This window comes from Electrophorus electricus, chromosome 8, assembly GCF_041902795.1.
Source record: "Electrophorus electricus isolate QZ-2024a chromosome 8, ASM4190279v1, whole genome shotgun sequence".
NCBI classification, from domain to species: Eukaryota; Metazoa; Chordata; class Actinopteri; order Gymnotiformes; family Gymnotidae; genus Electrophorus; species Electrophorus electricus.
In genome coordinates this window covers 8,396,551-8,423,030 of record NC_137504.1, presented here as the reverse complement: position 1 = coordinate 8,423,030, position 26,480 = coordinate 8,396,551, and the positions used below count along the sequence as shown (strand labels likewise).

Here is a 26,480-nt window from a genome sequence, read left to right as displayed (position 1 = left end):
CATCTTTGCTGTGTAGGGTTCTCAGCTGTGGGGATTTGCTCCCAGACTCCATAGTGAGGAATGGTGCTTAGCAGGCAAGCGGTGATGACCGCATGAGAGTTCTGCATCAGCACAAAGCAAGAGGAGCAGGGGGGCACATCTGGAGCATAGCCATTGTTAATCCTCCAGAGACTCAGGAGCTGAGTGCTGCTGCTGACCCATGACATTACAGTATGGATGGGAACCCAAAGCCAGCAGAAACACAGACATGCACCCTGTGGGCACATACCTTTGCTGTATAGGCAAGCATATATTAGCCCCATATATGTGCATACACTGTTCATAAATTCGTGCAAACATTAAAGCAGTGTTTCCTATTTTTAGTTATGGGACTTGACAGGCAGCCTGCAGAATTCTGCTACTTTTAGAATTAAGAAAGTTATTCCAAAGGATAAAGTGGACACAGAAGGCCATATAATATCCCTGTCTTCTGTTGTGTAAACTTTCTTTGCCTAAGCTTGATATTGTTGCCTACCATCTGCTCTGAACAGTTGCCAGAATTCAATGAAAGGCATAAATCCCCTCCACTGCTTGATCCATGAATACTGCCTGTGTCTGCTGTGGTTACAGTTGCATTTTTCCTCCATGGAGCTCAGAGGAAAGTGTAAGAAATGACCAAGAGCCACAGCTGTTCTCTCATCCCCTGTGCCCTCCCCCACAACTATTCTCTCATCACCTGTGCCCTTCACCACAACTATTCTCCAATCACCTGTGCCCTTCACCACAACTATTCTCCCATCACCTGTGCCCTTCACCACAGCAAATAATGCTGCAATAACAACTTTCATCATAAATGTGGATTGCTAGTGCATCATACTGTTCACATTATATATGGTGCTACCACATTGTGTGCTCATTTACATATGATGTTAGTAATTCATAAAATAACACTGCTATGCAAAAAATACCATCTGAACCTGCCCGATGGTAAATGTCCTGGTCGGACACTGGTGTGATGTTTTCTATGACAATGTTTGGTCACACATGCAAGTCATCAACAACATTCTGCACACACACTCATTTAGCTGATTGACAGTTTTTTTAAAAGACATGATTTTGGTCTGTTTGGAGTGAACATGATGGCAAAGGATCTCAGAAATGCAAATTTACCTCTTACAGAGGAAGAAACTACACATATAGATATAAACTAAAGAGAGATACAGTTGTGCTGCTCTGCCACTAGAAGTCATTAAAATTGGTGCCATCTTGGCGAAATTTACAAGTGCATTACATTTTTAAGTAACTGGCAATTTCCAGCGAACCACTAGCCTCATGATGGAAGTTAGTCAGTCATCTGTCTCTTGGCATAGGTCTTTAATATGTATGGTCTCATGCGCATGTCAGTTTTGACTGACTGTCACCCTGGCTACAGGTGAATGTACTACAGTGGTAAGTTGACACTGGAGCACTAATTATTGCCATAGTAACTTGATGAATAGGAATTAAATAAATAATAAATACTACAACGTTAATTTTGCATGGCATAGTGCAGTTACTGTCAAGAACTGTCACTTTGTCTAAGTGTCTACATGTGTTGCATGCTGTTTCTGTTGCAGTAACAATTACGCACATATGTGCACAAATGTTTCATTGCCACCCACAGGCATCTTGTTAAACATTTTGGGCAGTTTTTAAATTTTTTTTTTATTAGAGTGACCTGTTTTACTCATGTCAAGTTTATTTTGTTTCCATACCTGCTAGGTGTGACAGGGCTGATGACATGCATGTGTGTTCCCTCCGCAGGTCGAGCTACCCTGCATGGAAAGTCGTCCCTACGGATTGAGCGAGTGCGCTCGGATGACCAGGGCTGGTATGAGTGCAAGGTCCTGATGCTGGAGCAGCAGTACGACACCTTCCACAATGGCAGCTGGGTGCACCTCACGGTGAACGGTGAGCCTCCACCCACTTCTCCTCATTCTGAACTGAGAGAAGTTTTGGTTCATCTCTCATGCTGATCTGGCTCGGATTAGAGTCACGCAGCCAGTCCCCGGTCAGCGTGACAGCATGGCTCTACCCAGAGGTAGAAGCCTCCATCCCATTGCACCTGTGTTGCAGCACGTGCTGTTTCCTGGAGGGCTGCCTTCTCCTACAGCTGCATGCCAGCTGCCTCACTGCTATCATGAATATTCAATGCGGTTAACTACTTTCCCCTCCCTTACCGCAACATCTGCTGGAAAATCAAATGGCCGTTTACATTCTGTAGTTTTCCAGGGAAGCAGGCGCGTTTGACTTATTGTAGCCAAGTATTGACGTTGCTGGATCACATTTCTAAATTGGGATGGCCCATCTCACTGTCTCTTCCGCTGTGTACAATAGCAGGACACTGGGAGGTTGGCAGGCTAGAGCAGCGCTCGCTGTCTGCATGAGGCCAGACTGGAAAATACTGAAATACTGATTTGCCATGTTGGATTGCCACATGCAGCAGAGGAGTACAAGATAATAAGACCCCTGCAGCAGCGTGTGCCACTAATAATACTACAGTTTGTGTTTGAGAGCATGTTTCTCATCGATCAACATCCACTTTCACACTGCTGCCCCACCAGGCCTATACGGAGCTAGCAAAGGCTGAGCTACACGGGGCACTCTCATTCATACCACAGAACCCTCAAATCCTCCTCATTCATATTTAATCTGCTGCGTGGAAAATCCCAGATAGTTGCGTCGTCCAGACATTAGAAGATGCCATTTATTACTGTCATTCGAATGTGCTTGCCAGGACATGCAGAGTTCTTTTTCCCTCCGTGTGAATTCTTGCGCTCTGCCGTGTCTCCATAGCACGACGCTTTTACAGACCTCCATGAATATATGTATGCATGTGGACTGTTGGTGAATCCCCTCAGCAGTGAAGAGCACTCCTAGCACTGAGTGGTGGGCTGCTGGTGCACCACGCCGTGGTGCTGCTCCTGTGTGTGGCGGGCTAATCGAGGAGAAGTTGGCACTCGGCAGAGTGATGCTGAGTGAACATGTCATGCTGAGGGTTTGGTTTCAGTCACCTCCTGCATTAGCAGCGCCTTTCCTGTGATTTTCTCACCCTCACACACGCTCTGGAGCAGCTCGGCCATGCGGCGCATGTCACACAAAACCAGGGAAAGGGAAGAGAGTGATGGAATATGCCACCAGTGCTGCAGCAGAAGTTAGGTGTGTGTGAAGGTGTGTCCATATATGTCTAGGGCTGCATGTATGGATGCAGGCCTATGGTTGTATGAGCATTTTCAAAGTATGCTCATGTTAGATTATCTTATTCTGTGCTCACTGGGTCACTCTCACTCTCCTAAACTGCTACCACTGGAGTGCTGAAACTGAAGTGCTCTGATGTGCTTCTCAGTCTTTTGAAACATCTGTGTCCCTCAGGCTGCTGGATCTCATCTGCCCCGCTGTGCACCAGTTTGCTCCTCAGTTTGGTGAAATAGAGCTACCTCTCAGTCTGATGAAACAGAACTGCGCCTCTGTCTGGTGGAACAGAACTGCCTCTCAGTCTAGTGGAACAGAACTGCCTCTCAGTCTGGTGGAACAACTGCCTCTCAGTGTGGTGGAACAGAACTGCCCCTCAGTCTGGTGAAACAGAGCTGCCTCTCAGTGTACTCAAGATGAAGTTTGGCTGTCTAGGTTAGAAGGAAAATTTGCCTCCTAATGGCTGCTTTTAGAAATAAAAAGATTTATTGGCATTACTGAATTATCTATGCACAAGAGTTCAGCCTACTTAAGCCAAAAACATTTTGTAAAGCATGTATAGTAGAGAGACTTAAGATGGTCAATACCAAAGGGCTAAAAAAAACAAAAGACTTACCATGCATACCAGTATATCGGAGAGACAGCATATTTTTTCATATCCATTTATGTAGCATGAGTAGAGAATCTTTTATCCTCTAGTCTATTTGACCTGCAGACAAACCTGTCAAGGTTACTGCTTGGTGCTATCTCACAGAGACAAGAAGAGAGGACGCGAGAACAGAAGGGAAAGGCATTGGCTGCTCATGTAGGACATTCACTGCATATCTGTTCCTACTTGCACATATAGTGTTTATTGTAATAAGTCTCAGTCATTGAGGCAGTTCAGCTAAACATATCATGCATGATTAATATCTCTCTCTCTCTCCCTTGCTTTCTGTGTTTCTAATTTATGAATGTAAACAGCTTGATGGTTTGTTTGCCATCACTGCCATCACTGTGTGTCCATATTATTCTGACATTATTCAAGCTTCAGTTGTAATGGGTCATTTTGATATTTGCTGGACATGAGTATTTGGAGAACGTCAGTCTATCCAGCTGCTTTTCTGGAAAATCCTTTCAGTATTTAAAGTATATAAAGTGTACATATATTTTAAACTCTTTAGTTGCACATATAATTTACCACAGGCACATCTTATATGTTGTATACAAATTCATTTGAATAAATACCTGTCTGTCTGACAGGGCTAGCTTTTTAATTTGCAGTTCAACTGGCTTGTAATCCCACTTTGAATTCTGGTTACTGTGTTGAGGCAGGTTGATATGTTAAGAAAAAATGTTAAGGCTGGTTGGTGTGTTGAGGCAAGTTGATATGTTAAGGCTGGTTGGTGTGTTGAGGCAGGTTGATATGCTGAGGCTGGCTGGTGTGTTGAGGTAAGTTGATATGCTCAGGCTGGCTGGTGTGTTGAGGCAGGTTGATATGCTCAGGCTGGCTGGTGTGTTGAGGCAGGTTGATATGCTGAGGCTGGCTGGTGTGTTGAGGCAGGTTGATATGCTGAGGCTGGCTGGTGTGTTGAGGCAGGTTGATATGCTTAGGCTGGCTGGTGTGTTGAGGCAGGTTGATATGCTGAGGCTGGCTGGTGTGTTGAGGCAAGTTGATATGTTAAGGCTGGTTGGTGTGATGAGCAACTTCTTTCCCCTCTGTTTCTCTCACTTATATGCATCTAGCCTGTATGTCATTAGCGCAGGCTCCAGCTACCTGTTTAAGTGTCAGGCTGCTTCCAGGACAGCCTCTGTGTATTGTCCATGCACATTACCTCCCAGGCCTTTGGCGACTGCTCAACAGAGTAATCGCTCACAATTGAACTGCAAATAAAAGGTGCCCACATATAGATCAACATTTAGATAAATGACCTTGCGGTGACAGTCAATATGGTGGCGAATAACCACCATGCCATGTCTTGTAGCGAAGGTGAGGGATGCTGTTGTCATAGGAACAGGGATATTGGTCTAAAAACTCAATTGCTAGTAGCAGGGTCAGAGAGGAGAGCAAAGCGGTTAAATGCACTGGTGCATGGCAGTGAGACAGGGCTAATCCTGCAGGATTGAGTGAAGTGCTCCCATAGGGTTAGAGCTGCTGATTCTCACACTGCAGCTCTACCATATCCTTCTCTAGATAGGCTTGGATGGCAAAGCCATGTTCTCCTCATGCCGTGCCATCAAGTTTGCTTTCTGCAGATTACTGTTGTGCAAGCATATGGTGAAGTTTGGGCAGAAGAATTTCCACAAAAATATTATACCCCAGAGAGGTCGAAGGCAGTTAGGAACATAACAGAGAGACTTGATGGACATAGTGGAAGAAAAACATCCATGATATGATCAAATAGAGTTCAGAGAATGAGGCGAGACCTTCAGGCCTTGTAGCTAAATGTCTCGGTTGGATGTCTAGATATTGTTAAAGTTCCTGAAGGTTCATTGAGTAACCACGCAGTATAATCAGTGCTGTGATTTTTGCCTTCTTTTGCTTTTTTCATATCTATAAGCCATTTTGAATTATTAATTCATTGTCACATCAGGATACCAGGATACTAAATAGCCACTAGACAGATGTGTGTTTAAATAGCAGTCAGTGTATCTGATGAGCTTGGGCTTATGGCACTGAGCATGATGGACAGTAATGAGCAAGTTCACAAGTTTAGCTCAGCATTTGATCTATAATGCTTTTCCACAGCCATGACCAATCCTATCTTGACTATCAATCTTAATAAGACCTATCACTCTGATGGAATAGCAGTTTCCAAATTGCTATTCTGGATGAACTGCACTATGCAGATCTGTGATCAACTGGTCATTGTGCAGCAACAGGCAAATACACTGAATCAGCACCTGTCCATGGTCCTGATGCTGTTCATTCTGGATGCTGTCCATGGTGCTGATGGCGTTGCAAATTTCTGTAGGTGCATTCATCAGAGAAAAGCAAGCCATATGCTTCAGTGCCTCTATAGGTGGTTGTATGTGCAATAATGTCATATTTTGTCATCGAATATGTCATATTCTTTTTGTGTTTGTTGCCTTTTTCGTATAGTGAAGCTATTGCTCTGTACCACCAACTAAATTTAAATGTTTTCAGTTTCAGTTATGTGATGAAGTTATACTGAAATTGTTGCCTTCAAATGTACACATGTCTGTGTGTTTAAAATGAGCTATGTAAATATGTAAATATGCCAGCAGGGTTGCTGATTATGTCATTATATATGGCATATATTTATGCATGTATTTATGTATTTAATTTATAAAATATATGTGAGCATGTATTTATGTGTGTTGGTGTGGGTGGGTGTGTGTGCAACAGGAATTTGGCCTCATAGGCAGAATGAACTAGTCTGTATGGATGATCTTGATTAGTCCAAAGAGGATTTTCTCATTATGAGAAAATTGTCTCTAAAATGATAGTTATGGTATTTGGGTTTGTCTGTACTAAGCTCCAGGTATCGGTCCATCTCATGTCTCTATACTGACCATTAACAAAGCAGATTTTTAAAGTGTTAAAGCCTTTCCCTTTACCACTATAGATTTTAGATTATCACTTGTGTGTTCAGATTGTTTATCACTTGTGTTTCAATAAGATTCTTGTTTTCAAAGTCACCTCATTATCATCCACTTTATTTGCATTTGCACCGATAGGGAGAGAGAGAAAGAGACAGACAGAGAGAGGGGGATGGAAGCCAGTGAGACATAGAAAGATATCTCTGACTGGGATAATTGCATCAGTAGTTGTGGCAGCAGCAAGACTGGTAGGTGCTGATTTTTATCGAGTTAAAGGGGCAGAGTTGTTCTCCTCACCTGTTCCTTTCTCTTAGTATTCCAAGCAGCCACACTGCTTCCCTATGAAGGGAAAATGAAGTGCATGGCTCTGAAGTGGCACTGCCTGCTTGTCAGCATACCCAGGCTCACATTCAGTCTGCACACACCCAAAAGGTGCTTGCTGATAAGGGAGTGGTTCTAGGTGGTTGATAGGCTCCTCAGAGTTGACTAGACTTAAGTAAACCTTCTCAGTATCAAACAGGACATAAGCTAAATATGATATTATAAGCATTCCTCATTCAGAATGCATTGGAGGTGCTGCACTCCAGTGCCATCATTATAGGTGAAAATATATTGAAATAGTGTATCCAGGGTCTTCACTGATTCCCCAGCACAAGGCTGTATCATATAATTGTGACTGCAGCACCACAGTGAATATGATCTTGAGGAGAGCCATGTCCATGCTCTGTGTTCTGGGAGACTCTATTCTGATGATGTAGCAAAATCATGACCTTTGTGTATCTGCAAAGTGTTCCAATAATGTCCTCTTGTGGCACTTCTCCTGGAAGAGGGATCCGAAGGTCATGCCATGGTCAGTCTTGTTCACAAATGTGCATTTTTAAACATCTACCCATGCATGATTAAGAATGATATAAACTGGTTAAATTGACTTCTTTATGGCTGGAAATTTTTGAAAGTCATGAGAAAGGAGCAGATTGAAAGCCCACAGCGAATGTTCCTAAGGCTGAACACCACTAGTTCCCTCAGGCCTCTGTGCATAAGTTCTGCAGCAGACATTTCAAGAGTGCCAGGCTCCGCTCAGTGCCCTCTAATTATATAATTACAGTCATTGTGAAATCGGGTCCCAGATCAGCACTGTTGGAGAGATCAAATCCGTTCTGTGATTGCATGAGCCGAGTTTGAGAGCTGGGTCTTTGAGAAATAAAGGCTCTGGAGAATATGGGCTACATTCTGTCTGTGTCCTGGGAGCTCTTACTCCTCAGCCTAAAGGAGGCGTCACAGCAAAACAACATCTCAAGCCTTGCTTTAAGAAAGAAATCAGACATAAATGCCAGGGGAATCAAAAAGGTTTAAGAGATGGACTGTGGACCATGTCTTACTCTTCCTAAGCAGCAATAGTGGCAGTTTTATTCCATTTTCACAGGAAAGTGAAAGACATGATAGACATGAGCATTCTAATAAATGCATCAGCTTTTCCTCAGGATGGGGCAGGTGGAATGATCTGATGAGGCTGAGAGAGTGGTGTTAATCTCAGAGGGCAGCCTCTGCTAAGGCCACTCTGCTAGCCTGTGTTTAGCCTGCTCAGAGTGCATAAATGGGCTGTGTGATCTGATGAACTGGAGTCCAGGGACAGCGTGTGTCTGTGTGTGTGCATATCTTTGTTTGTTTGCTTGTGGGAACATCTGCTTGTGTGTCACCACAAAGCCTTATTATAGCCTCCCTCCTCTCACAATCTGTGCCTGTGATACAAGCTTCTGATTTTATCTGTGACTGGTGGCACACACATACGCACACACACACACATACACTTGCACACTTTCTGCAGTGGGAATGATGTCATTTTTCCCAGGGAAAGCTAAAATATTCGACAGACTTGTCATATAGTGGTGACAAGAGAATGTGTGTGCATGCTCTCTCATTCGTTTTGTTAAGTGCGTGTGTGCGTGTGTGCGTGTGTGCGTGTGTGCGTGTGTGCGTGTGTGCGTGTGTGCGTGCGTGCGTGCGTGCGTGTGTGTGTGCGTGTGTGTGTGTGTGCGTGTGTGTGTGTGTGCGCATGTGTGTGCGCGTCTGTATGGAATGCACAGATGATCAGGACAAACTGAATGTAACAGCTCTATTCATAGGAGGTCTCCTGGTCTCCCTTGCAGTCATTTTGAATGTGTGAAGCACATGGTTAGAGCCATAGAGAAAATGCAGTAATGGGCACTTGCTCTGTATAGCTCTAGCAGAAAGCTCTCTGTAGCCTCACTGCAGGTGCTGTCTGACCACTCCAGCTGGCCAGAGCCTAGCATCATTCCTGCAATCAAAGAAAACAGGATTATGGAAAGTCCCAGTCTGACTTTGCGTGAATGCCTTTGCACTGGCTCTTCGATTTCTACCCATTGCAAGTGTAAAACCATGCTTGTCTGAATCAACAAAAATTTGGGGCTGGTGTCAAGTGGGTTCGATAAGAGGCTGGTGAGCTTTAATCCAGGAGGTTGAGGCCGACCATAAGATCGATATGAATCTGCGGCTGCAACAGCATCCGAGGGCAAATGTTTTACCTAATGCATTCTCGTGCCCTTCGGCCTCGTGAGACCTTCTTTCAGATGCTTCAGAGAGAAAGAGAGAAAGAGAGAGAGAGAGAGGGAGAGTGTGTGGATGTTTGTAAGAGGGAGGTTGAGAGCGTAAATGAGTGTGTGTCTATGTGTGCAGTGTAATCTGTGTGTGCAGAGTAGGTATTTAGCCAACATCGTGAGTTGCTGCTGCAGGAGTGTGTGTACTGGTGAGTGCTGAGCAGATGGAGCTCCCCACATGGACAGGTGTCTCTGCATTTCTCTTCCTTGGTACCCAAGGATGTGCCTGTTTCTAAGTTAGCCACTCAAATGTCTTGTTCAGTGGAAAAGGCATCTTTAAAGATTCCTCACAGCACACCACTCTGGCCCGAGCCGTCATTCAAACAGACAGTCTCTGGGTTGCGTAATGGTCAGCCTCCAGAGGGACTTCATGAGTCATTCATGTGTTATGTTTCAAAAGTAGAAAAGCCCATGAGAAGGCTTGAGGACAGAGTTCCATCAAGGAGATGGCAGTAAATGCGGAGGAGTCAGGTCAGGAGAAGGCTCGGAAGCTGTCTGTGACCGTGCTGCCTTACTGAGGTCAGTGGCTCCTGCATGACCCTGCATGGCTCCAAGAGGAGCAATGGTGCCTAGTCAGAGATAGCTTGTGTGTATAATTGGATCAGCGTCCAGGTTCGAGGGGCATTCCCCACTCTGCTGCTTTTTCATCTGTCTCCTCACTCACCCTGCAGATCCCTGAGCTCTGAGTCTTTTAAATGTTATGGCTGCATAGTGAAGACACCGGCCCTTCTACACTCAAGGGTCTCCAAAGTGGCATGGTACCACCAGGCTGTAAATATTTTTGCACACTCTTGATCCTGATGGATTTCCCCACAATGCTCTGTCCTTGTGCACCTTCTCTTACTCTACCTTGGTTTATTGCAGCTGGTGTTTTTTTTTTGTTTGTTTTTTTTATGGTCAAAAAGGCTTGTAGTGTAGCAACGGATAGCAATGGTACATCTTTGAGGAAGTTACAATTTTTGTTTATTAGAAAGCAGAACACGCTTGGCCACTGAGAGTCCTCAAGCTTAAAACCCAGAAACGTCATGTGAGTTACAACCAAGGCCGCTGCACACTAAGATCCTCTTACGTCATTCCCTCTCTGTAGATGGCTATGTCCTAAACTCTTTCCAGCAGCCTGCCCTTCTGATCTCTACTGTCTCTCATAATGAGGCTTGTGTGCATGACTGTTACGTGAGGTGACAGCGCACATAACAGATGTCAGCCCTGCGTACCTGCTCTTTGTTCAGCGATGTGCTTGGGTCAGCTCCGTAACTGAGCTTGTCACAGCGAGGGTCCAGATTGACTCCTGTGCCTTAGTGGCCATCTTTGTTCTTGCCCTCTTGTCTCCTTGAGTTATGGAGGGGGGGGGAAGCAGCTCGGTCAAACTGTAGCTACTAAATCAGGAGCTGGCAAGAAGGACAAGAGAGGAGCACTCTGAAATTGTTCAAACAAAGAGAGAGAGAGAGAGAGAGAGAGAGAGAGAGAGAGAGAGAGAGAGAGAGAGAGAGAGAGAGAGAGTTAGGGGGAACACACGCAGGGCCAGACTGAGGCAGAGAGCAGTGGCAGCTCATATATACTAAGTGCTCATAAATGCCTGCATATGTGCGTGGAGAGGATTCATTGCCATGAGGCTGCGCGCCATGCCGGTGTGAGCTAACAGTACAGATGGCCTCGCAAACTCCCTGTGGTGCCAATTGCCATGGCGGGATAACTCACGCTTTTATTGACAACCAGTGCTGCAGTGTGCACTCTTCATGTACCTGCCATGTCCCCACTGAATGGCTCCATCTGAGGCAGGAGTTCGGTCAGCGCAGGGCAAGCCGAAGTGTCTGAAAGCCTTTTTCCCTGTGTGTCACAGCTCCGCCCACCTTCACAGAAACGCCGGCGCAGTACGTGGAGGCCAAGGAGGGCGGCAGCATCACCCTGAGCTGCACGGCGTTCGGCAACCCCAAGCCCTCTGTCAGCTGGCTACGGGAGGGCGAGCCCCTGCAGGACAGCGCCAAATACAAGGTGAGCACCCAAATGATCGCTAGCCTAGGGCAGATCGGGATTGCACTTCCTACACCTCTGTGATTTCTCATGCATGCGATTTAAGTGGTTTTAAATGGATAGTACAATAAAGTCTCAGTTTGTTAGTCCAGAAATGAAAGTCACGATATAGTTTCATTCATTGGTTGACACAGGTATTGTATTAGCCAAATAAAATGAAAGGATGTGGTGCGGCCTCATTCTACCGGGATTGTTTTGCTTAATAAAGGTGCTAATCTCTGTGGTAACATCCACAGGCTCTCATTAGAGCAGTATGGGAGGGTCCTGTATAAAGCCTGCTAGCTTTCATCCCATATTTTAAGCAATTTTTTATGGTCCCAATTTAATTTGACATGGAAATTGTTCCTGGCTCCCAGAGAAACGATCACCCTGAGCTAATGAGATCCTCAGAATCCCAAGCCATGCTGCACTGACATGCTGGCTGATTGAGTGGCGCCTGCTCTAGCATGGAGGAGTGGGTATGGAATGGGTAGCAGGGTTAGGAATGAAAGGCAAACCCTGGTCTTTCTTTACGCCTCTCACACATGGACACGTACTCAGTATCCATCACAATCTACATCTTTACGCTCCACTCACCTGTCAGATGGGAAACACTTCGTGATTGCAGCATTGATTCTAGGAGGAGAGAACACAGTGCACACATGTGTTTTCACCAGACCTTATCCGCTTTGCCTGCTCCCATGACGAGAGTAAGAGAGAGAGACAGGGAAAACTAGTGTGTGTGTGTCTGTGTGTATGTGCGCGTGTCTGTGTGTGTGTGCGCGTGTCTGTGTGTGCGCGTGTGCGCGTGTCTGTGTGTGTGTGCGCGTGTCTGTGTGTGTGTGCGCGTGTGTGTGTGTGCGTGTCTGTGTGTGTGTGCGCGTGTGTGTGGCTCCACTGATGACTTGAGCGCTCTTGCCTGCTGCTCTGGCACCTGAGGGACCGTAGAGCCTGTGAGCCGTTACTAATCTCTCGTGCTCCCTCTCTGCTCTGTGTCATCTCTCCTTCAGAGGTTGCCGCCATATTGATCAGATCAGCCCTTTGAGCTGAGCTTGTGTGTGCAAGCGGAGGCTGTAGTGTTCATCGCACAGCCACTCCAGTCTGGTCATGCTGGGGCATTAAGGGGTGTGGCCATGTGATTGACAGGTGTATAGTGCCGAGCACCACTCTTAGATTTTGAGCAATGTGTTCATTACACTCTCTTTCTGTCTTTATTCCCTCTGTCTCACTCTCTTTTCAATCCCTTTCCCTCTATCTCTCTGTACAACTCACACATGTGACCAGCCCTCTTTCTCGGTCCTGTCTCCAGCGTGAGCTGGTAGAGCAGGCTACAAAGCATGGAGCATCCAGAGGGGCTAATCCCGCAGCTACTAATCCCACAGCTACAGTGGCTCCTCCCTGTGCTCCTCATACATGAAACCCTGATCCATTCTCCTCCACTTCCTCTGGCCACTGCCCCCTTAGCTAATTGCTGTGCTAGATTCAGTTGCAGGTCAGAAATCCATCCTCTGCCAGCTGTTGCGGTGCTGTTCCGAGCTGATTATGCAAAATCCCTGGACCAAAACAATAATCACAGATTCTAGTTCAGGATATCTGGAGCAGAGTGATAAGCTCTTTATTTTGGTCAAGAGGAGCGTTGAGGGATGCAGCAGATTTTTGGAAGGAATTCATTCTGTGAAAATTGGCTGCTTGGTTTCTGCAGAGGGGTTGGCATTGGTGGACCTCTGAGCCTCGTGACCTCAGATACAACACAGTGGAAGCACCAGACCTTTGGTGATATGAAGCATGTGTTGTTAAAAACACGACAGAGAGCAGCCTGGACTCAATGCATTTTCAGTCACTCTTATGACAGGGACTTTGGCTTGCAGCAGGACATAGATTGGTGCCATTTCCATACACAATGCTGAGTAAGAGATGAAAAATGGCAGCTTGGTGGTGACAAGCTGCGTCGGTACGATTGAGGTGCACAAGTGCTATTGTTAGAAGATGCTTTGGCATGCACAGCTTGTTAATTTTAAGCCACAATGAACATTGTGGGACATCGCAGAGGCTGAGGAGTGGGGCCCTGGATGGTATTTATAGAGAGGGTAGGCCGAGGGGTGCCTTATCATTTCAATTATAGTTGCCTCAGCCACGCGGTTCCCACTGGCCACACACAACAGGCTTTGGTTGGATCATGTACTGCTTTGCCATGTGTTTTCCGTAATATGAGATATTACATACCTCGGTGGCAATTGCTTCATACAGAGAAAGATATAATGTTGGAGGGTTTTCTAAGTTAAAGCATAATGATCAAATTCTAGTGCTTAGCAAAGATTCAAAAATGAAAATGCTTCAAACTTGTAGTCTCTGAAGAAGTCAGCATGCTGAGGGAGCATTTCCTGCTTATGAAATTATGTGGGATATTTGTGTGTATATGTTTTAAAAGATGCATCTTAATTAAACTTAAAAGAAGTCTACTGGCATGTGACTGCTGTACTTTATGTACATAGATGATCTGCCAGAATCTAATTAGACCTTAGCTTGAGAGAAGCAATATGGTTTTACTTATGACAGCTGAGAGTTGACACATTTCCCTGTAATGTGACCATTTCTGTTATACTGACGTTTTATATATAGAAAACTGTTCTTCCAGATTAGTGTTTCCAACATCATCAACTATTACCAAGCCCAGTTTTAGCTAAACCTGATGGATTTTCATGGAAAAAGTCTTAGATGTACACAGGCTGCTGGGGTGCTCTGTGACTTGGATTGGAAAGTACTGTCTTAAAATTTCACAGAAAGCTGTATTCATAGCGTAAGATGTGCTGTCTTAGAATACCACGCAGAAGTTTATTAAGTGGGCTACTAAGCTGAACTAGCTAGACTTTGAAAAACCTTAACCAAAGACAACTCTGTAGCTTGCCTGGTGTGTGTGTATGCTGCGTGTGTCTAGTGCATCCCTGCCATTCCTAAACCCATCCCTGATGAGGAGTGGACAGAGGCTTCCAAACCCGGCCACTCACTGCTACCTTATGGCTTAGGGGTTTCAGCAAATGAGCTGGTTCTAATGGAAGGATTTCTAGAAATACATTCAGATAAAGATAGAATCAGCCTCAGCCCAAAACTGGTCGATTTTATGTACCACGCAGAAACATGTGCAAGGTAGCTGTCAGGTGGCTGTGTGTATTTGTGAGATGAGTTCAGTTCGGAGAGAGTCACTGCAGGGTGGAGGTTACACATAGTATGGTTATTCCTAAGATGGATGTCGAGGTTGGCAAATGACAGCTCAATTACACATTTACCTTCCATACACTCCCTCTCTCTCACTGCACCACAGGGAACATTGCGATCAATTACATAAGAGATCTATTCTTAAACCCCCTTTTACCCCCTCACCTCTGCCTGGCATGAATAACAATGCATGGATGCACTTACAGAAGTGATCTCCTTTGAAGAAGATTCGTTAATTATAAACTGCACTTGTCTGGGGTTGGTGGAAATGACTGATCTAGACCAGGCTCCCTGGCATATACTAGGAATGTGTTTATGAACACCATTTCAGAGTAGTAGTTCTGACTGTAGATGTGTATTCTCTAGGTTTTGATTAAAGTTCAGTGAAATAACTTCGGACTTGATGTGTTTGATGAGCATTGTGGCTATTGTGACTAGCCTGATTAGTTGTTTGTAAGCATGTGTTGTGATTCACTCTGCTGTAGTACGCTCATGCGCCCTTATGCACATGTGTGGTTGTGCATTGTTGGGTCTGATGTAGTCTGACCATGTGTCTCCATCTGTGTAATTAGAGTAATTACTGTGATTCAGACTGCTGCTGTTTGTGGAGTAAATGGACTACACTTATCTGCATTCTTGCCTTTCAGAGCCTTTGAGTGTATTTCTGTGTATTTTGGTGTGTGTGGGTGTGGGTGTGTGTGTGTGGGTGTGGGTGTGTGTGTGTTTGAGAATATACTTTCAGGGAACCATTGTCCACTGTAAAGCTCTGTATGGCAGTAGCTGTTGTGCAGGGCCTCACTCTCTTGAACTGGCCATTGCCATCATGAATTGCAGTGATCTTAGCATTACCTAACATCACATCTTTTCAAGTTTCAAGTTTGGTTTATTTGTCACATACATAGTCATACACAGTATAACTCGCAGTGAAATGGTTGAGTGCTCTGTCCAAACTGAGGAAAAAGAAAAACAGGGGTGCATAGAGAAATATATATTCTATATATATACAAAAATATATTAACAATGTATGTACAATATATGTATATTATGTTTATATACACAATGTACAATGTATATATGATATGTATATATGTATGTACACAATGTACAGAATGTACAGTCCCATCTTGTAATTGACATATTTACAGTTATATATTACATGGTGGTAATTGAACATATTTACAGTTATGTTACATGGTGGTGGTGGTCCCCACAGTTTATCAGTTTCCCTGATTCAGGGCCCGAATGGCCTGTGGGAAGAAGCTCCTCTTCAGTCTCTCTGTCTTGGTCTTTAGGGAGCGAAAGCGCTTCCCTGACCTCAACAGAGAGAAGAGCCTATTGTTGGGATGGGTGGGGACCTTCACAATCCTCCTGGCCTTGGTCTGGCACCGCTTGTAGTAGATGGTCTGCAGGTCAGGAAGTTCCATGCGAGTGATGCGCTCTGCTGAACGCACCACCCTTTGGAGTGCTTGTCTGTCTATCTTAGTCAGCTTCTACATTCAGCAATGAAGCTGAACTGTTAAAAACAAGACCATATTCCCCCAGAGCTGTGGAGAGTATATTTATCGCTTGTGGAGGAATTTCTACCACATACACACATATATCATCTCTCATACTTGCTTATATGTTTCAAACTGAGAACAGTGATATAGGGTACGTTTCTGTTGTTGATATCTCTAAGCAATATGAACACGGAGCTAGTCCTAGACCGGCACTGTCCATATTCCGGGCTTGGTCTTCATGTGCCACACTACATGAGGGTTTCTTGCTCTTCCCATCTTGTCTGGCAGAGAGGTGAATGATTTATGAGAGATCTTCTCATGTCTTCAACACAGAGTTTTATAAACATGGAGTCTAAGCAGTCTATCTCTTCTTCCTGCTTCCACATGGCAAGCCCCTCCAAAACAGGCTTTATCTTGTCTCAGGAGGCTATAGCCCTGAAAATGTAAACCACTCTAAGAAATACACACTATCCTTCCATTTCTGAATCTTTAGAGGTTTTATTTGCATAAAATCATCCTTGCAATCTTACAGATAGACGACCTAGAAATTTGTTGGCTATGAATGCTACTTAAAAGAGCACATGTGAAACATTTAATGAAAACTAATGATTGTGTCTTTTTGTGATAAAAGGTTAACATGAGTCCCCAGAAACAGTTATGTATTAATCCCATATGTCTTAATTGACATGCAACTCTAATTTCATTTATGAGTTGAAAGATCACAGAAATAAGCACTGAGAGAAATGTACTGGGACCTCTACTCGGAGGGGGCCAAAGCCATCTGCCACAGCATGGGACACTGGAGCAGGTTTGATTCTTGGGGCGAGGGGGTGTGAGGAGTGGTCTTTCCCCAGTCTCAGAGCTGCGCTGTAGCAGTTAAAAAATGGAACTGGTCTGTGTCTGTGTGTGTGTGTGTGTGTGTGTGTGAGTGTGTGTGTGAGTGTGAAAAGAGAGAACAGGAGCACATTGATCTTTAAGTCTCTGATGGCATGGCCTGGTTTTTATGGTCTCTTCCATACCATCTCCATTTCTACTGGCAGTCTGTCCTTTTTTATTTGGCTGTAATATAATAATAGACCTATGATTTTGACTAATGTGCCTTTTTTTTTTGCATATGAAGTATGTAATAATTTTGTGTCTTGATAAAGATGTCCACACACCCAGAAAGTACTTGAAATTTGCAGTATAACAGAGATCCTTTTGACATTTATTATGAATTTTAAGCCATTCTCTTACCCTTTGGGGATAGCTACATATAAAGCATCAAAAACCATCTTAGATGTTGAGATTTATAGGCACCCAGAGAATACGTGGATACAGAACATTAGCCCATTGCACAGGATGTAGCATTGAGGAACATATTTGGTGTGGGGGGTTGTGTGTACACTAACAAGTGACCATGTCCATACTGATGATGAGAACATGTTGTTTGTTCACAGGTAAGCGATGGAAGTCTGACGGTGTTGTCCATCAGCCGAGAAGACAGAGGAGCATACACGTGCAGGGCATACAGTGTGCAGGGAGAGGCCATCCATACCACACGCCTTCTCGTCCAAGGTAGCCCCCCTTCCCCCCACCTCGCCCTCAACTGCTCTTTGTGTGTGTGTGTGTGTGTGTGTGTGTGTGTGTGTGTGTGTGTGTGTGTGTGTTTGTTTTACCTGTTTTTGTGTATATTCTCTGTCATTATGATGTGTGTAGAGCGGCTACACTCTATAAAGTGTAGAGCGATAGCTAATCGAGCCTTTTTTATGTTTATGTGAAGCAAGGTCAAGGAGGGATTGGCTGACCCAGGATCAGTCCACAGCCCTGGTCATCTCTCTCACTGGCGTCATGCTCTCTACTCGCTCATTCTATGACAGTAATGCACAGTGTATCTATTACAGATCAGAGATGCTCACTGGATATGGATGTAATAGGACTATATGCAGTTGCTAGACAAGCAGATGTTGGTGGGCATGAGCAGAGCTTATTAAATCTATACTAGGAGATGTTGCTGGATTGCATTGTGGCTGAGTGCAGAGGGCTTCCTCTGGAGCTCGTCTTAGTGGGTGAATGCAGCTGATGGGAGGTCTCCCCATGCAGCCCCTGCCACCTCTACGCTCATTAGTCAAATTTCCTCTAATGGCCTGCTCACCTTCTCTGCTGCACCTGAGGGCCTAGCAGTGCAAGAGGCCAGGATCATGCTAACACACAGCCTTACACAAACCAGACCTCCATCATATGCTCTTCCAAGTTACAAAGGTAGCCTCATATACAGTCCACTTGATCAAGGAGGTTTAATGCTTGATTTAGGTATACCTGTTTAAAACACAAGGGAAGTCCCCATCACTAAGACGGTGCTTCCAGAATACTGGCTGTGAGATGTCATAAGGAGGTACCACCACTAGTTATGACAAAATGTTAATTGTAGCTGTCAGCTTTTCTGTGGGCTTGATGGCTGAGCACATTAGACTCCTGGACTGAGGAAGAGCTGAGTTGGGCTGTCACCTGTGACTACCGTAACATGCTCTGTCCAATCCTGCATATTAACCCACATTCAGGAGGTGGGCTCAAAGCGCAATCTCCAGACGCACAGCCATGTGTGCCATTGGGGGCAATGAAAAGACACAGGGACATTTGACTCAAGTTGACTCCATCTCTCTTAGAGGGGAAGAGACTGCTTGCATTGCCATTGAGTAAATGGAATTGTGGCTAAAATGCACACGCTCTGTGAATGCCTGTGGCACGGGTGCATATGTTTGTGCCCACGCAAGATGGTGTGGGTGTTTGAAACCATTTTGGCCACAGTTCTAGCATGTTAATTTGTGTGTGGGAGTGTTGTGGAGGGGGACATGGAGCATCTTTGCCTGAGTCTGCAGTGATGTCTCTGCATGGGTGGCATCCTCTGGACCTGCTAACCCTGCGCTCTGTACTGCCAATACCAGTTGAAGGGAGCACCACAAGTGGCAGAAAGAAACCTGTGGGGATGCCAGCACAGACGCATGCCTACATACGCATGCACGCACACACGCACGTGCGAGTGAGCACTCTCTCACACACACACTGACAAACATACATTCAGAAACCCCCCAACACTCCTCACACACACTTATGGACATGATTTTAATAATCACATCAATTATTGAAATTCAGATCCAGCATCTGGTTCCAATACATGGCCAATGAGGTTTATTACCCATGGTGCTTCACCATCTCCAATGGTACATAGTGGTCCTCCAGCATGGGAACACTGTACAGACTCATGCTTGTTAACAGACTCATGCATGGTACAGACTCATGTGTGATATTGACTAATGCGTGGTATCAGACTCATGTGTGATACAGACTCGTGTGTGTGTGTGTGTTACTGACTCACGTGTGGTATCAGACTCGTGTGTTGAACCTCAACAGATTTTACTGTTTGAACAATTCATGCTATATAACAGCTGTATTGAGAAATGGACAATTTACTGTTGAACTATTATGGAGCTCATATCTTGCCAATGTGATGAAGTAGTATAATAAGCCATTACTGTCTTTATGCTTTAACCTCAGGGCTAAATATTTGTGATAAGACAAGAGCTTTTGGTTTATTGTCTGTTTCATTTTGGCTTGTAGGACCTCCATTTATCGTTTCCCCTCCAGAGAACATCACCGTAAACATATCCCAAGATGCATTCTTCACCTGCCAGGCCGAGGCGTATCCTGGCAACCTGACATATACCTGGTTCTGGGATGAAGATAATGTCTTCTTCAAGAAGTAAAGTTATGATCGGGTTCATTACTGTACCATACCTCACTGTCAGAGTGTCCTGTGCTACAGCACTGGGGGATAGCTTGCTGTCCATACAATATGGTCATTACCATTTAGACAGCACACAAGCTTTGGGATTACTGCCTACATGAAGATGTTTTGTTTCAGATTTACTTTGTTTTAAATATGCATAGTCCTCACAGTAAAAGGTACAATCTGTCTGTACTATGTTTTTAATGAATTCTGTTTAGACTCTTGTAAGGAGTAGTATTATACTCTAAATACTGTATCACGGATTATGCAAGGTGAATGGTGTTTTATTTGGTCAATCATCATTGATTTCTTACCACTTCCATCATATTCCTGGAGCTCCCTCACATCAGTGTGTCATCGTGCTTGTCGCTTCAAGTTCATATGCCACTTTAAGCTTCCTCACACACTTACCTCCATGTGTCTGCAGCTGTGTCATTTTTTTTATTTGACATCTTGGTGAAATAACATTTCAGTATTGCCCATTTTGCAGCAGGTTGTTAGTGTTATTAAAAATATATTTCTCAGTGTTGCACAACAGCCTTGAGTTATGGGATAGAAAAGATACATCACCTGAAATTTTTCTAAGCAAATAATAATTATCATCATCATACATACCTACTGTATACAAGTTGACCCAGTACTTCAGGAAAAAAACAACAACAGATGTTTGTGATTTTTTAATCCATGATCCTGCTTTCATTAAAACACGCATATAGATCAGTGATAAGATCCAGAGCTGATGTCAGTCTGAGCCCACTCAGGTGCCGTGTCTGAATTCTTAGGTAGCTATATACTAATCCACATCTGAGTGGGAGCTTAGTGCACTCAGGGTCTAATGCTATGTGCTCTTCCCACTACCCTGACAGCAAGTGGCATGGTGCTCATGCAATTGTGCTCTCCCCTAGCACAGATTATGAGTAACGTAGCTGGGAGCTAACCTTGACCCCAGCATGCGTGGCCTGTAAACACTACAGAAAAGACGTTCTTATGTTTTGTTTTTTGTTTTGTTTTGTTTTGTTTGTTATGTTCTTCTTTTGGTTTTTTTGTTTGTTTGGTTTTTTTTATTTTACAATGGTAGGCTCAGGCATGAATAGTGCTGACTAGGAAATGCTGTCGGCTGGAACTGCTCCAAAGAGCTCATGGGTGCCTTTGGAGAGCTTTTTGATTTGTGAGAGCTTTCAGGGTTGAGGTTTGGGTATAACTGGCTGGTTAGAATTTTGAGTTCCTGACATATAGCACTTAAAAAAATTCTGTTAACTACACAAATATCAATACAGTAAGGGTCATTTTCACTGAATGTGTCTTTCTCACTCTCTCTCTCTCTCTCTAGTGATCTGAAGCGCAGAGTGAGAATTCTGATCGATGGCTCCCTCATCATTGCCCAGGTGAAACCTGAGGATGCTGGGAAGTACACCTGCAGTCCTAGCAACAGCCTTGGCCGGCCCCCCACTGCATCAGCATACCTGTCAGTGCAATGTGAGTATGGCCACACCTCCTGCTCACACTCCTCCGCTCTTACATGCATTTAGTCTTTAGTAGTGCTTCATTGAGCCTTCTTTTGAATGCACCTTTATGTAATGCATATTTTTAATGCATGGAATAATTTTAAGGACTTTAATTGAAATCCTTAATTCCCACTGCTATTTGATCCTTGTGATAGGTTGGAACATATTCAGTTTCCACTCTATTCATGTAGTCTGTACGCAGAACAATAGCACTGAGCTGCGATTTTGTTTCTGTTAGGGTTCTGGGTTGTAATTGTTCAGAGGGTACTCCAGTCTCCAAGCCAATTCTACTGCCCTCAGGCCATGTTGGCTTGTTGGTGCACTTTCTGTTTGCAGCCTGGCAATTGGAATGGGTCTTTGTCCCTAGAGTGAGGACTTGAATGGAAACAGTGACCTTGAGTTTGTAACTTGGAAGAGCAGTCAGTGAGGGCGCACGGCTTCTGCATTGATGGACACATGTACAAGAGATTCACTCTGAGACTTTTGCCTGGAGCTTTGGGGAGAGAACCAAACTGGACGTGTGTGCACGGAATGTTGGGGCGGACTGGTGCTATAAATGTCCAGAGGAGACGTGCCATTGGTGGTGATTGCGGTATCCAAGGCAACAGACATTTTGAATTCCCTCAGTCTCAGGCACGAGATTGGCCTGGAAGTGTGCGGTGGAGAGAGAGTGAAGAGAGAGGCATTACATCATAATTTAGCGGAGCTGAGGTTTAGAGAGAGGATATAGGGTGTAGGGGACTCATGTTCCCTGACACATGCATGCCTGAAAACCCAATCAGCTCTCCAATTCAAAACCGTGGCATCGATTTGTTTGGCGGCGTTATGCAATCTCTCCCCCCGGCCGTCTTGCTGAAAGGTTAGACAGCTGGTGGCGGCAGCTGCTTTTTTTGTGGAGGCTTTCGGGAGAAGCCCCTGTGGTTTGGATGAGAGGGGGATCTGTGCTGCAGTGCGCTGCGTTGGTGGCAAACAGCCCGGGCTACTCTCTGTCTCCAGCTCCTCCGGTTCTCCCTCCCCAACCCCCTGCTCGGTGCCAGCCTAGGGCAATGGCCCCAAACTGGTCACATCCACCAGCACTTAGTCCTGCACGTGTGGGAAGAGGGAGAGAGAGGGGGAAGGAAGTAGAGATAGACAGACAGAGAGAAGGTGAAAGAGGAGGGGTAGATGTAAGAAGGTGACATCATCTTGTGTGGAAACCCTCTCCTCTGCAGTGACATCATCTGCAGACACTTGGCGGGATGGTGGCGTGGGCACTGGTGCCCCCACTTGATGACTGGCAGCACTGCAGTTCTGTTTCTACACATAGCCAAGTCCGCTTCTCTACACCTCTGTCCCTCTCTCTACAAGTCTGCGCTCCTTTCCTACTGCTCCTGCCCTTTCCTCACTTCTCTGCTCTCTGCTCCTCTCCTCTTCTCTCCTCTCCATTTTTCTTGGGTCTGCAGTTCTCTCATCTCACCTTTCTCCGTTCTCGTCTATCCCCAACCCCCCCCATCTCCTTACTAAAAATAGAGCTTGGCACTCTGCCAAGTGTAAAGATGGAGCAGTGGATTTCTTCAAACTGCTCGTTTCTGAGAGCTGTGCATATTCCTGCTGGTTACAGTAGACTGCGCTCAGGAGGTGTGAACCCTAATGAGCGACAGAGATGTACCACCTTACTTATGCATGACTGATTCCAAACCCGTGATGTTAAAAAAAATTATGTTAAAAAAAGTGTTATGTTAAAAAAAAACTTTCACACTTTCTTCGTCTTTAGAGTGCTTCATTAAAGGCCTAGTTCATGTTTTAAGCTATAAAATCTAAATTAAACCTGGCAACGTCAGTACATTTCTACAATTTGCATGTCCAACAAAGTCTATCTCACCCATCTGCGCACATGTTATGGGACTCCACCATCATTATAGGATCTATACCATGGCATTCCAGCCCAGTCCTTCAGACAGATGTGCACTTGTTGCTGGAGTCTGGGGCCTGTCTCTGCCCACCTCGCTGTAAGCTAATGGTTGAAAGCACACCAGAGGTTGCATGCCTGATTGCTACTCTCCTTCTCCCTCTCCCTCTCTCTCCTTCTCTCTCTCTGCCGTGTAGACCCTGCCCGCGTGGTGAACATGCCACCCTTCATTTATGGGGCACTTGGACTGCCGGGCTTCATCCGCTGCCCGGTGGATGCCAATCCACCTGTCACTTCAGTGAAGTGGAGAAAAGATGGCCTGCCTCTCCGGATAGAGAAGGTCAGTCAAGCTGCTTCCTGCTCTCAGTGGATGACTAACACTGCAGGATTGGGCAGGAGTCAATAAGGGGGCATTTTCTGCTTATGTTCTCTCAGCTTGGAGCTAGGATTTTTTTGTTAAGAATATGTGAAGGATGAGATGTGACATAATGGGCTACGAGGGTTGCATGGCATCTCTGGGACTGAATCATGTCTGAATCACGCCACAGTAGTCATTTATGGCCAGGAGTCTCAGAGTGTGCCACTGGCCCTACCTTCTGGCTGACACGTATGGTCTAGTTTCCCTCTCCTGTTCATCTCCAGAAGTACTGGCCACTGCTGGCCATCTGCCTGCCCACGCTGACACAAAACTGGGCAGTCAGCACTCTCTCCCACCACTTAGCTGCTACAAAAGCAGAGATTCAGACAGTGAATGGAAAGTGGTGACAGCCTAATTCAGAAAAAAATAAAAATTGTGTGAGGTTGGACTGATTCCAAGTTTTGAACTGATCTCTGATCTTGATCTCAGAAGGATAAGTGACTCACCACTGATGCAGAGAACAAGAATGTCTTTGAAATGAGTGCTTAGATTTTTTCTCAGGAGTTCTTTGCAGAGAAGACTTGTCTGAGAGTGTTCCATATATGCTGAATGGTGGAGCTGGGTAGAGTAAGGGCATTGTGTATTTGTGTGTCTGGAGTGATGGTGCTGCTCTCTCTGTTGCAGTACCCTGGCTGGAGCCAAATGGAGGATGGGAGCATTCGAGTGGCTGAGATGACAGAGGACTTTCTCGGCACCTACACCTGCGTGCCTTACAATGCCCTGGGAACCATGGGACAGTCCCCCCCTGCCCCTCTGGTGCTAAAGGTGTTCACATACTCACCTGTGACCATTCATGCATAAAGCGCGCACACACACTCGTCCTCCCGTGACTCCACCCTTAGACCTGGCAATGCCTTTTTTTCTTTTGTGGAAGGAAAGTCAAAGCCAGAGTATGTGGGGTAAATGCCCGTAAAACGTTTGGTCCTGCAGATTTTGTATCACTTCAGCAAAGCCCTACCAAACTTGCTCAGGTTTATTGTTTAGCCTTCTATCATATCCCTTACTGATGGAATCATTTTGGTTTAGGCTGCCTTTGCCATGTTTATGATTGGCAAATAAAAAAATCTTTTTTAGAGAAATGTGATTCAGGTGCTAATTCACCATATGTTGTGCCATTGATGTGGGTATTTCAGTCATTTAGTTATTTTTGTTAGCATCATGACTGCCATGATTCCATTACATTTACAAGACTTTTCAGTGATGTGTTCTGTACTGTGTAGGATCCCCCTAAGTTCCTGGTGGTTCCAGGAGGAGAGTACAGGCAGGAAGCAGGAAGAGAGCTAGTCATCCCCTGTGAGGCAGAAGGAGACCCATTCCCCAACATTACCTGGAGAAAGGTAACATTAGGAACAAAATCATCTCATCAGGTCGAAGTCTATAGACATCACCAGTAGAAAACAGTGTTCTACAGTGTTGCCAAAGTGCTTCCGTGACTTCATGTTTATCGTTCAGTATGGACACTTTGCATTGTTGTTCAGTCTTGTAACTGCTGTCCCTCTTTTTTCATCTATATTTCCCCTCTCTCGTTCTCTCCCTCTCTCTCTCTGGCGAAGGTAGGGAAGCCCAGCAGGGGCAAGCACAACGTCCTACCGAGAGGCAGCTTACAGTTCAAATCTCTCAGCAAGGAGGACCACGGGGAGTGGGAGTGTGTCGCCACCAACGTCGCCACGAGCATCACTGCCAGCACGCACCTCCTAGTAATCGGTAGGCAGCAGCAGTGACACACGTGCGTGACGCACTGATGCCAACTCATAGTACCTTTCTTCCTGGGGGTCTGTTGTGATTAGACTGTAGAGCTCAGACTAGAGTCCACATATTTGCATTTGATGCATTGAAGGCAGAGTTGACTGAAGCTTCTTTTTCTCCTAGAGGCAAATGGGTTATTGCATCCCATGCCTCTCAAAGCCCTAACTGGTGCACTGTATGAGACATGCTAGGAGCTAGTCTCCATTGGCCCGTGTGGTAGAGAGTGGACCAGCTGCTGTTTAAATATGCCAGACAAGCAAAGGTATACTTTGGCTAGCTATGGGGACTCGTGCGGTCTAAATGTATTAAGGCTAGGTTTTGCTGGTTGGAATGAGCTCAGATGAAGTGGTTGTGGTTGTTTCATTTGTTTCTGGAGGCGTGTGCTTTAGCAGCACAGCTGCAGGGGGACTAAGCCAGGTTAGTCTTCATACTGCAAGTTAGTGGTCTTGCTCTCCGTGTCTGACTCTATGCATGCGCTCACAGAGAGGACTCTGTGAAATGAAATCGTTGGGGTCCTTCTGATTAGCAGCCAGACCAGCTTGCCTGAGTCTTTGCCTCTTATCTGGTGAGGTCTCCTTAGAATCCCTCTGGTGCAAGAATCCCTGTCTACAAAAGAGCACGTTTAATTGGTTTTAAAGCCACATTGTATGTCGTAAGTGACTTAAAACCCACTTGATGTTAACAGGCCTGCTGGCGCTGGTTAAGATATAACCTAATTGATTTGCTCTCGGTCTTTGTCTTTGTATTTTTCTGGGCTTCTCTGTGTGCACGTGTGTGCTTGTGGGTGTATATGGATGAGTAACTGAGCTAGTCAGTCTGTCTAAGGCATCTTTGTCTGCAGACAGCGCATCAGGACAAGCTGAGAGTAAAATACATAAACTATTATCAGTGCTGGCACACGAGTCTGTTTTGGAGAGTTTGTTTTGACAGAAGTTGTCCATGTCCTGCAGGTACAAGCCCTCACGCCCCAAACAACGTCCGCATTTCGGTCTCGACGACCTCGGCCAACGTCTCGTGGGTGCCTGGCTACGACGGTGGTTTCGAGCAGACATTCTCAGTATGGTATG

At 45.2% G+C, this 26,480-nt stretch overlaps 1 protein-coding gene across 2 annotated transcripts in view; it reads left to right on the top strand.

Moving 5' to 3' along the window:
* Positions 1 to 26,480, top strand: part of igsf9bb (immunoglobulin superfamily, member 9Bb) — a 73,036-nt gene that overhangs the window by 19,755 nt on the left and 26,801 nt on the right. For both annotated transcript variants that reach the window (XM_027003590.3, XM_081719750.1), the window contains exons 3-12: positions 1,783 to 1,929; positions 11,209 to 11,360; positions 17,530 to 17,647; positions 19,688 to 19,829; positions 21,187 to 21,332; positions 23,447 to 23,589; positions 24,292 to 24,432; positions 24,888 to 25,004; positions 25,221 to 25,371; positions 26,364 to 26,475. In XM_027003590.3, the coding sequence (XP_026859391.1) occupies positions 1,783 to 1,929; positions 11,209 to 11,360; positions 17,530 to 17,647; positions 19,688 to 19,829; positions 21,187 to 21,332; positions 23,447 to 23,589; positions 24,292 to 24,432; positions 24,888 to 25,004; positions 25,221 to 25,371; positions 26,364 to 26,475 (1,369 nt within the window). The remainder of the gene's footprint in view (positions 1 to 1,782; positions 1,930 to 11,208; positions 11,361 to 17,529; positions 17,648 to 19,687; positions 19,830 to 21,186; positions 21,333 to 23,446; positions 23,590 to 24,291; positions 24,433 to 24,887; positions 25,005 to 25,220; positions 25,372 to 26,363; positions 26,476 to 26,480) is intronic.